The sequence below is a fragment of the Castanea sativa genome, chromosome 10, assembly GCF_040712315.1.
Source record: "Castanea sativa cultivar Marrone di Chiusa Pesio chromosome 10, ASM4071231v1".
Classification (NCBI taxonomy): Eukaryota; Viridiplantae; Streptophyta; class Magnoliopsida; order Fagales; family Fagaceae; genus Castanea; species Castanea sativa.
The window spans coordinates 5436448-5448828 of NC_134022.1; the positions used below are offsets into that span (position 1 = coordinate 5436448).

Genomic DNA, 12381 nt, shown 5'->3' on the forward strand with positions numbered 1-12381 from the left:
ACTATATAAGGAGTTTACAAATTATAAAAGTAAAAAATAAAATCTTTGTAACTAGTCTCTATAACCCAAACACCCCGCAGATAACTCATTGATGTCATCATGGAAATTTAATTTTGAACCTTTGGAGTATTTCAAGGCATCACCTTGAAGATTTAATCTACAGTGAAGCCATTGGAAAAATGAACTTGGTTTTTCAAAAACTTGGACCCAAATCCACAAACAATATAAGAACAATAAAAAGAATTCTCCACCTTTTGTCCCTTTTTAACAAGATTAAAGAGAAAACAGACTACACAACATGACTGATCATATCAAAATCATAGATATATTAAAGCATAAAGCATGACATATATTATGTAAGTAATGCAAAGGAGAAAAATTAATCAAATTGAATGTTTGAATATGATATTAAGAGAGAGAGAGAGAGAGAGAGAGAGAGAGAGAGAGAGAGAGAGAGAGAGAGAGAGAGGCAACCTGCCAAAGCTAAAGCCATATTTAGCCATCAAGGCTTTGTTGACAAGTATTATTCCGACAGATGTGACTACATTAAACATCCATGAGGCCAAATCAAGAGCACCTTTCCTATCAGACAGCTTTGCTGAAGTTATTTTTTTCTCCATCTTGGAATTTGTCACCTCTATTTTCACTGCTCAGCCTTCATGAAACCAACTATTACACTGGAATGTCAAAAGGTACTAGCTTTATCTGCATGATGAAACAAGTTATCCAACAAAGTCAGAATCAATGAAACCAAATGACTCTCTTTGCAGGTAACAAACATAATTGATATCAAAATATACACATCAACAAATTCTTTCACTACAAACTCTAACTTATCTTTTCTTAAACTACATGCACTGACACACACACACACAAACAAAAAACATTGGAAGCTTTCAACAACTATTGTCAAAAGTGAGATTATCAACCAAGAGCTTTGTGGCTCAATGAATATGCTCGGTCTCTTTTACGAGGAGAACCTAGATTTGAATCCCCCTTTCCCTCACTTGTTTTAAGCAAACTAAAAAAAAAGTGAGATCAGCAATTGAACAAAATTTCAAACCACAAACCATATAATCGTAGACTTTTCTACAATTAGGTGTAACCCCTCATTAAACCATACAATATGGTCACAAATACATATAAAATATACAAGTGGATATATACCAAGATTATTGAACTTCAAGTGCACAAGGGGATGTGATTGTTCATGTGTAAAACAGACAACTTAAGGAGAAAAATGACAGCAAAGAATTATAACCTGTCTATGGAGGACAAAACTCAGAATATACAATTTATGGACCATTTTTAGAAGATCATTTTCCAAAACCCTCCCTATATATTTTACATTCAAGTAGAAGCACACATCAACACACCTAACTATTGTACCACAAGAAGGTAGCTAGTTCTAACCCCCCCACCCCCCAAAAAATAAAAATAAAAACATGATAGGCATCTAGGTTCATTAGTCACAGTACCCAGAAGTCCCATACATTTATCAACTCACAGAATTAAGAATTACTAGGCATTCTATTGCAAGTCAGCAAATGTCCTCGACAATTAACTTGGTCCAGTAGGGGACGTATTGGTCGTTTGCCACCTCATTAAATCCAAAGTCAACTAAAATTTTTTTTCCTAATGATTGAAAGTTACACTTACACAACCAGTGAGTTACTTCTAAACCCTCAACCTCACCCTCCACTCACATTTGTGTGAGAATGAAGTGTCAGAAGGAACTTGCATAAACCCTGTGAAAGGGGAATAGTAAGTCTCATCAACCAGTACATAGAAGCCAGAAGGAACAAATAGAAAAAAGGGCAATGAAATAGGAAGAAATCTAGATATGCTAAGCTAAAAGGGGAATAGGGATCATTCTACACCCTGTGAAAGTTTAAAGAACACCTTACTCACTTGGAAAATGTTTTGTTGATAAAGGAGAAAGCATGAATGGGTTCATCGACATCCTTCATGTACCTATCCAAAGCAGCAAGGTACTCATGTCTAATAGTATGAATGAAGCCACAAACCTATAAAATTACAACAGAACTAATATTACAGCTAAGAAAAACAGAGGATTTCTAGATTGCAACAATATGATTCCCAGGTAAACATCATAAGAAATATATTTAAATGTACCTGGTAAAATTGTGCTTTCTCACATAGGCCTAATACATAAGAAGCATTCCAGTCAATCTCAGGCACTACTTCTAGAAGGGCAAGCACTTGCTTCTCCCTTCTTGTTGAAGTTATGTGATGAGAGGAAACACTAGTTGGAAAATTATTTTGTGATGTCAAGTATTCTAAAATCTGACTCAGGACACTTTTTGAGACATTAGCTCTTTCACATGCAACATAACATGCTATAAACTCAAACATATGGCCTATGTCTTTCTTAGAAGGCCATTCTTCGACCAATCCACTGACATCTTCACTATCTGACCTCTCTGTCTGGGAAATGTCCCTATTAAGCATACAAATAAGAGAGTTCACTGTATCTTGGACCAATATATTTTGACATCCATTGTGGGAGCAGGGAGGAACAGTATGATTCTGACTCTGACAAGGCTTATGAGGATGAGAAAAATGGAGTTTACAGTGGTCGGGTTCGGAGAAGGGAGATGGCAATTGAAACAAATGTTTGCAGATTGTTATGGAATCATCAAAAGGTATTTTCTGTTGAATGAAATTCAGACAACACCAACAACACCAACATTGATCCAGCAGCTTCTCATTGTGTTCAGAGTCTTCAGACGACAGAAATCTTTTTTTATCGGTTTGTTTGTTTTCTTAATAAATATTTGATTATATTAGCTTTTAATGGGTTGTTATCATATGTACTAGTCACTATGCTTTCAATTTAAAAATCTGACAGTGTCAATATTTTATTGGAGGGTGTAAACAGGGTCTTTAACGTCACATCCTTATTGAATTTAATCTTCTAAAGAATTACATAAGAACTGTAAGAAAGTAGTAACACAGCTAAACAAAAATATAACACTGAGAAATTAGTATGACATGTTTACGTACAACATAAAATGGCCAAAACAAATATTACAAGATAAACAGTCACATATATTTGGTTTTCCATAATTTAGTCAATTCCAGATTTATAGAGAAATTTTCACATACTTGCACAAAGGATCTTCAAACTGATCAATTGGAAAGTGCCACCAATAATAACTCCTTACCTGGAGGAAAAGCAAGACCTGAATGTAGCACTATAAATTGGGTCTATAGCTCCTCCCCACCCCAAAAATGAAAAAGCCCCAAAGAAGCTTTATAAAAATTAAAAAAAAATAAAAATAAATAGAGAGTAAACAGCATAGCCGTAGAAATCCAGTAAGTGTTTCAATTGCAATACCAGATGCTTCCCTAGGGAACTAACAATTGAATCGTAAGTTGCTGAAAAGCGTAACACACATTTATATTATGACAACAACATATCAACTGAAAATTTTCACTCATTAGTCATTCAAAAGGGATTAAGGGAATGGCATGAATATTAAGCCCCAAAGTTAGGAAATATTGACATTTTGTCTTATGCCTTCACATTTAAAATAATGGGTGGCACAACAAGCATCAGTTCCGCATCTATGGTCATTAATACTGAGCACCAATTTGGCTTATTCATACTTATTTGCAAAATATCAGTGGCTCAAAAGATATCATCTTTACCTCTGCAGTTATATAGAGTGAGCATGATTTTTGCCTATTTTCTACTTTTTTACTTATCAAACATAAACAACCTTTCCCAAGCATAGAACTAGAAATAAAATAGTAAGCAACACCAGCATGACAGGCAATCACAAACCCATGCATCTCGTACCTTCAAGGATGGGAGCAGAGAAAAAACTTCCTCATCAGACTCTGGACAAACATTAGCAATCACGCATATCTGCAGTTCAAAAGCTTAAAATAAGAGTGCTGCAAGACTTTTAAGATTTAAGTGACTAAAGTTGAGATTTAAACCTCACTATTGGAGACACCATATTTTGTGAGATCCCTTCTTCTGGTTAAGAAATCAACAGCTGATGGGTGATATAAATAAATGCCACAAAGGAAGCAGTGATCGGTCAACACACACACGCACAAAGCAATCCTAAAGAACGAAAAAAATTATTGAAAAAAAAAATTGCTTAAAATGAAGTTCAAGGATACTCAAGAACTTGTCTAACAGCGTGGGGATTTGCATAATGGACGCCCCTTTTGGCATACTGCAGTCCCTTGTCAAATGGTCTGGAAACAAACGACATGTTATAACACTTAATGTATTAAATTTCTATTCAATAAAAAAATCATAAAATTTGTCCCTCACACAGGGAGTCTAAATTCTGGATCTTTTGATAATATGGGCAGCTGATCCTGGATTCCTTGTAAAATATCTAATGCTTCACAATCCATCATGCATTTGACATTCTCTGGTAGATCTGCATATGCCACCATAGATAAGTGACAACATGGAGTTAACAAAATTCAAAGGACATCCCCCGCTTAAGAGATAAGTCTAGAAATAAGTTCTCTTTGCACAAAGGAAAAAAAATCCATGGTATACAACCATAAAATGTACAGTATTAACAAGTAAAACATTCAAACACATAAAGAGGCCAAATTTTTCCTCATCTCAATAAAATAATAAATATAATGCCTTTAAACCAAAAGCATACTTCCAAGTACCCACCCTGCTCGACTTTAAGCTCCAGTGGTTGTGGTTCTTTAGAGACTGTGCTCCTTCTACCATTAGCAATTTTGTCTCCTTTTCCCCCTCCTTTGCCTGAATAGCTTGAAAATTTCTTTAAAAAATAAAAAGAACAAGAAAAAGAGAAGCTCATTCAAGGGAAATCAACAAAAGAGGAAATCAATCATAGATTGTGCAGAGAAAGGTAAAATCAACACAAACAGGCAATAACCAAAAAATAAATAAATAAAGAAAATTGGACCTTTTGGAAACGGAGTGTCATCCTTCCCTAGAGATTTTGGTAAAGAACTAGTTTTATATTCAGGTGAACCTATAAAAGCAAGACCACCCATTAGAGAGGATTAAAGAATATGGATAAGTTTCCCTCAACCAACCATTCAAGATTAAGAAGATAAGTATATTCACTAAAGGAAGAGAAGAAAACATTAACCTTCAAAATTGAACTGAACTTTCCTTGTACTCTTTGGCTTTGTTGAGCTGTCATCCTTCCCTTTCAACTTATCTTCCTTTCCCTTTGATCTCAAGGGTGCTACACCCATGAATTTACACATCAAAAAAGAAGAAGTGTGTATTCAAAACATTGCAAGTTCTAAACAAAGGTCCAGCCTTTGCTAGATACATTTGTTGCCAATGAGTTGCCAATGCTATCTTCTACAATAATCAATTTGCCAACATAGTAAGAGAAAACAAAGGAATAACACAACTACTTGGTTAAGTCACTATCATAAGCATTTCTATGTCCAAAGACTAAAAATTGATTCGGCCTCCCATTTCCTCCAACATGCTAAAATATCAGTCCAATGGACAGTTCACAATTATCTCATCTTTAAAAATCACCATAATAAACATTTGAACAGTCCAATGGACATTTGAACGGTCCAATTTAGCCTGACACGTTAGATTGACTATGTTTCTTTAGCTTACTTGCTCTTACCTTAACCACACCAGAATCAGCTTGCCGGCCCCAGCCTGCAGCAGAACCTGTTCAATAGTAAAACTATGAGTAATACTTTGTTGTCCCATATTATTTACTAATAAGTTTGAGACTTGTTAAAGCTTCTTGCCCAAAAGCTTAAGCGAGTATGTGGAGAAGCCTAACTAGTACATAATTTCACAACCAAGACCATACCAAACTCAAAATGTGGAACTTATCTCTTTCACACCCCCTATCATGTGATGGCCCAAAAAAAAAAAAAGGACAATCCAATATGACTAATATTCTCCAACCACCTGAACATCTAGAATAGAAAATGTGTCACAAGCAAATAAGTTCTTTCTCCTAAAAAAATAATTTGAACTGCAAATTTTTTTCATAACATCTAACAGTAGATTGACATATCTGATTTCCTATTTTGGCAGTTATAAAACTGACTGGAATTAACTAGTGCAAGGGAAAATTTGGATTACGCTCTTTAGGCTACAGCTAATGTGTAATCATATATACATCGATTTTTGCTCTTAGAAGCATTGGTGCAAAAATAATCATAAGGAGTATGAAAGCTTGTGCCTATGTAGATCATATATGTAACTTATGTTACGTAATGGAAAAAATATTTTTGAGGTTCCAATAACAAAAAAGTAGTAGCCATATGATAGGCTGCTGCTTTATAGAGTAAGGTCCCAAGGGCAGGGCCTCTGCCAATGATAAAAAAAATGGGCTTAGTCCCCATTTATGGACTTCTTTTGTTTTTTGTTTCAAAGGTAAAATCAAACCTAACAGAGACATGATCTAAAAGTGTTTGAAAAGAAAAACCAATCATAATAGAAAGTAAAAATTATTATTGTATTGAAGCATGAAATTTACATTTGGGGAAAAAATTCATTGTAGCCATAGAAAGATCACACTGAAAATTTTTCTATCAATTCTTTATTCATTCATTTGTTCACTCATTTATGGCTTATATTGGTATATATTTCCATATGTCTCCAACTACCTTTACTTGCTTTTGCTGGAGAGTTGCAAACCAAGCCACCAGCTTCGAAATGTCCTTTAAGCTAGAGCTCATTACCAAAACAAACTGTCCATATATGACTAGCCTTTATTAAATATACAGCATCTTATAGGAGTGCCACCGAGAATTAATAATGTATATATATATTTTTTGATACGTAAATGATATTATGATATAAATGATAATGATATGCATAAATTGACTTCTCTTCAGCCACATTTATGTATTTCACTTCTGCAGTTAAAATAACATTTTTTAAACGTTTGTATCACAATGAGAAAGCTTGGAGACCTATACACACATTTACGTGTGTGCAGACAGTAAGCCTTTTTCTAATTAAAAAAATATTAGCTGCCTTAATCCTGTGACAGGTTGAATTTGAAAACAACAATCAAATACTGCCAGCAGAGATGAAGGAAAACATGTTTGCATGGCTTCCTCAAATGAAGAATGAATCAAGCTATTTTAAGGTCCACTGAACATAAAGAATATGGCCCCAAGGCCCTGGCTCAGGGGATAATGGGGTGAGGTGGAATGAATGAATGAATGCAGGTCAAGCATATGAAAGGCACAGAGATGATACTTGTATTTAACAGATTACATTCACAAAGGCTACATACCTAAAGGGTACATATAAGGACCATTTAAACAATAATTCAATAGCAAAAGGCTCAAAACATGAATACAACTGAATGAGTTAGATGAAATTATTAGTATACTAACCTGCCTGTTCGAAGCACAAATTCCTCAGTTTCTTTGATAAGATCTTCTGTAAGCAAAGGTGCTTCCTACATTTATCAGTACATAAAGATCTCAATTACAGGAGAATACAACGGGAGTTATTGTTTAGCATAAATTATTAACCAAACCTGGGTCATTGGGGAGTACACAGGTTCACCAGTTTCCAACATTGTAAGATTACTGCATGGACAATCAGCACCTAGTCGAAGAACAAGCTCTCCGGTGCTTATTCTAGCATACAAAATAGGGCTTGAAGGAAGCATGTCTTCAGAAGAAGCTGATTCTGCAGCATCTGTAGTGACCTCCCTCATGACAGAGTCTAATGATTCAGTGGCAATAGCCTGATGCCTTTTCCGGGAAACACAACAATTAATAACTTGCAACTGCTGATACAATAGATAGGAATTTAGATTCAGAATCTCATCCATAGGAATCCCAGCCACATATTGCCCTTCAGACCAAACTCTTCTCAGCTACATATGCAATAGAATTCAGAACATATGTTATCTGAAGATTAATGATAAAGAAGCATTAATGCATCCTATTCCAATGTATCAAAGCGACACTATATTGCTATCTCAAAAACTAGTGATATTATAACAAAAACTATGCTCTAGGTGAAAACAGAATAAGAATATTACTTAACAGGAGAAATGTGCACCAATATGTACTGAAAGTGATCATTAACATTGTAAATATCACTAGAACATGTGCAGTTTTTTTTTTTTTTTTCCTTTCCAAAGATGATGGATGAATTTTAATTTAAGATGACAAATTTCACTGCATTGACAACATATCTTTTCACAAACGCATTTCGTATACCTCGAAGAAAAGACTCAAAAAACCAGATCCCAATGACTTGTAAAGCATGTATAATATTTATTCTTAAATAGAAACCATTTTGAAAAGACCATAAAATTCAAGTTCTATGAAATTGACTTACTTCCACAACTACCCTGCTCCAAAACAGCACCATTTTCCGCAGGGTTTTGAAGCTTCCAATGACTTCAGCTAGCTTAACAACAAGACTTTCAGCAGGAGCACCATGAATATCCCTTGGAAAAGATGTTACTATGGTTGCCTCTGAATCATAGCTGATCTTCCTTCTGAGAAAATTTCCCTCTGCAAATATCTTGCATATATTACAACAGAAGTGAAAGATCATCACAGGAGAATGCATAAAAATAAAAGATAAAAAGTTCATCCAACAGGAAGATTCTGCAACCAGGTCACAAAAAAAGTGCACATACCTGCATCAAACAGTGAATTAACCAAAGACAGAACTTTCTCATTATCACCATAATCAAATGTAAGCTTCTCCTCCTTTTCACGAAGCACTAACGACTTGACTGCAGAGAGACTGAGGCCAGGCCTCTCCCTGACAGGTGAAGAACTTGCAGATGATGCCAGACAGTCTTTCAATGACTTCAACTTCTTTCCAGCCCTGGGCAAGATGCGCAAAGGTTGTAGGGAAGCAAGTTAAATACACCGGGAACAAAGAAATGAAATCTCATATTGTGGTAACTAAAGATTATAGCAATGCATGCACTGCATGTGCCCGCAGAGCGGAGGGGTGCGGGGGGGGGGGGGTTGTTTCGAATTGAGAAATGTATTTTCTTCCTCCACAAAAGGGAAAGCCAAAGTTAACAGCAAAAAAAATAAAGGCAAAAAATTTGAACAACAAAAACTTACTCAACAGCTACAGCCAGTTGCTTAATGACAGACGATGGAGGAATACTCTCTGTGCCGACAACAACAAAACCTTCTACTGTGGGTATCACTTCTGCACTCTAGAAATAATATCAAATTCCACTTATCAGTATGAAAATAAATTCCATCCTTAAAAGCAAACAGACATGATTTAGAAGCACTATCACAAACAATTCAACAAGTAAAGAAATCAAAAAATTCCTAAAAAGCATGTGGCAAAAATGAATTAAAAAGCAGCCAAGCTTGGAATTAATTTTACTGTAACTCATTGCCTCACATTATCCACATCCACATCCACCACATTTCAGGTATTGCTTCTTTTTCAAGATTCGCCAATTTTGCGTTTTTTAACCCTTATGTAATGTTTGGGCGCGGGGGGAGGAGGCTGTGGGGCATCATCCTTAGGCTCATCATCGTGCTGCAAAGACATTAGATGGATACAATCAATATTCGGTGTAATGATAAGAATAAAGTGAACCACAAGATATATCATTACATTGTTGGTAATGTTATCATACTATAAAGCTGCCTTTGTGTCCTATTTTGTGTCCACCAGTCCTACAAGTGGGTGCTCTTCTAGTACGTTGTGGTCTACCTCGTGGGGGTGAGGGCTGTTGAGGGGGATGCTCGTCCGGTACATCAGTGTCAATCCCAACCGGAGGTCCTAAAGGGTCGGATGAGGATGAGGTAGGTGGGTAATGATGCTCTGTATAGCTAGGAGTGGGGATCATTGTCATGGGCAAAGTGGGTGCATTGGAGCTGGTGGGTGGGTATGAGGGTGTCTCAGGGTGCGTAGGAGGGGTCATATGAAAATCAAAACCAAGATCAAAACTGGGTTGCAAAGGTGGGATGGGTGAAGGGACCTCAGGTTGAGGAGATGCATCTGGGATGGGTGGAGGAACCTCAGGTGGAGGAGATGCGTGTGGGATGGGTGCAGGTACCTCGGGACTAGTTACAACCCGAGGGGTTGTTGCACGCCGACCACGGCCCCTACCTGCACTTGTGCTTGGGCTTGTTGTAGCAGGCCGACCACGGCCCCTAGCTGCACTTGTGCTTGGGCTTGCAGTAGCACCTTGACCACGGGTCGATGTACTTCAGGGTGCTGCGTTTGTGCTTGGGGTTGCAGTAGCTGTTGACTTAGTCTCATGCCCATTGTTTGCCTGCCCATTTGCTGCAAGACCACCACCAAGCCCAGCCACATTATTTAGGACACGTCGGACATGGTTGTGTGCTCGGCTGCCTACAGGAAGCATCTCCAATAGTGCTAAATGGCTTTCAATCTAAAACAGAGAAAGAACCAGTACAATCAGATTTGATCTACTCAAATACTCAACTAAGAACAAAAAGTGTTATTAGAATACTATATGTAATAGAAAATCTTTTTAATTGGAGGTCAGTCAAATCAAACGAGATTTGCTGAAAAAAGAAATCAATTGATTTTACGTTCCTACATGTACTGAAGAAAAAACAAAGTAGGCAATAAAATCTAATTTAACACATTACCATTATATCTAATTTAGCGCTGTTGCGGTCGACATACTTTCGAGTGACTGGACGGTACCAGCGGTAATAATCATGATTGCGAGGCATCTCACCAGTCTGAGGAGGTGCATGGCAAACTCGTTGTTGTCTCGTATCCCATGTAAGGATATACGGTCCATGCTCCTCCCTCAAATTCTTTTCCACCTTCCCACGCAAGTCTATTCTATGCAGTCTATCATCGTACACAACATGGTCGGGCCGCTCTTGCGCCAACCCAAACTGTCGAAGGACATGATCTGGGTGGTGTGTCTCTACTATGCAAAAACACACAAGTGGCACCCTTGCCGTCCACGTATCCCTCCCTGCGACGCAGAAGTCAGGAAGGTGGCCGAAGTCTACCTCATATGGCTGCCATATAATCTACAATAGAAACAAAAAACAATTATCATAACATCTTAAAATGTGAAACAAAGGAGAATACATAGATAAAGGGAAAAAAAAAAATTAAAATAGAAGATATGTTAAAGCAATGATTTCAACATATTCTTAAGGAAAATTAACATAACTTCCACAGAAATTTTGTATATTATTACCTGGTCCGGCTGCATTCTAACTAATTGCTCACGATAATGGATCAATGCCGTGCCGGATGGCCTACTCTTCGGGCTTGGCACCCGCACCCACCTACAGTTACGATCGAATAACATAAGATATTACCACTTAGTTACTAAGAATAGTACATTGCATAACATACTAAGTATCAAGAAAATACTTACTTAAATGCAAGTGGAGCTTTTGGCCATGGGCCATAATCGCATCCAGGTGGAGGCTCTATCCTCAGGCACAAGAATGGCAACCTCGCCCATGCCCAATGCTGGACCAATTGCAACGCCCCACCAATCTACGATGCCTCTTTATCACTTGCCCGGCACAACTCTCTATACAACCATGCCAGGCAACCACTACCCTAACTATACTTTGGCGGATCATGAAGGTTCCGCAGGAACTCTAAGAACATCAGATGCACCCTATCTCCCGACTTATCCATGAAAATCTTATCCCCTAGTAGTGCTAAAATATAGCACCGGGCATACTGATGTACTTGCTCCTCCATTGCATCATGAGGCAGTGGCTCTGCAATGCGCTCAACAAGGCGGCTAATGAGAATTCTTTGCCCCACCAAAGTTTTGTTGTCATTCTCTGGAACGCCAAAACCAAGCAACTCCACGCATAGTTGCCTCCAATTCCCATCCACCACAGTAGTCGGCCCAACCAAGACCTCATCGTCTATAGGAAGTCCAAAAATGACCTCCACATCTTCTAGGGTGATTGACATCTCACCATGTGGAAGATAGAACGTATGAGTCTCCGGCCGCCATCGCTCAACTAGGGCCGATATTAGGCAATGATCTATCTCTCTAGAAGGGACCCTAAACAATCCTTCTAACCCCACCAACTTGATAATATCAATCACCCGATTATCTTGCATCGTTATCTTTGCCATCTCCTTAGCGCGACCACGGCATGTAAGTGAGCCCGAGTCCCGTAAAATGGATAAAAATTATAGCGGTTGTTAGAATTAGACATACAACTTTCAAAGAACTTGCTAAAAGTCAAAGACAACGTAAAAATTAAAGCAGTTGTTAAAACTAGATATTTCACCTCGCCATTCCAAATGTCCTCTGATCGATGATTTCGTTGTCGCGTCAACAATGAAGGATCTTCTGGACCAGGGCGCACAATCTCTGGCTCCTCATCGATCCCAGGCTCCATACTGCAAAGAGTGCAACAATATTCCAC

At 37.7% G+C, this 12381-nt stretch overlaps 1 protein-coding gene across 1 annotated transcript; it reads right to left on the bottom strand.

The window, feature by feature from the left end:
• Positions 1–448: 448 nt before the first annotated feature.
• LOC142614217 (DNA-directed RNA polymerases IV and V subunit 4-like) lies at positions 449–5227 on the bottom strand. The gene is made up of 9 exons (XM_075786781.1): positions 5127–5227; positions 4938–5006; positions 4679–4790; positions 4316–4427; positions 4159–4236; positions 3970–4003; positions 3827–3895; positions 1912–2027; positions 449–705 (listed from the first exon to the last, which is right to left on the bottom strand). The coding sequence occupies exons 2-9, from the start codon at positions 4956–4958 to the stop codon at positions 702–704; spliced, it is 546 nt and encodes a 181-aa protein (XP_075642896.1). The 5' UTR covers positions 4959–5006; positions 5127–5227; the 3' UTR covers positions 449–701.
• Positions 5228–12381: the final 7154 nt, after the last annotated feature.

What these genes read in the sequence shown, in the direction of transcription:
- LOC142614217 (XM_075786781.1), bottom strand. Translation starts at nt 4,958, where the DNA reads ATGACACTCCGTTTCCAAAAG. An exon ending in CCAGAATTTAGACTCCCTGT is followed by an intron (nt 4,237 to 4,315) that starts GTGAGGGACAAA and finishes GTTTGTTTCCAG; the next exon opens with ACCATTTGACAAGGGACTGC. An exon ending in ATGGTGTCTCCAATAGTGAG is followed by an intron (nt 3,896 to 3,969) that starts GTTTAAATCTCA and finishes TTTGAACTGCAG; the next exon opens with ATATGCGTGATTGCTAATGT.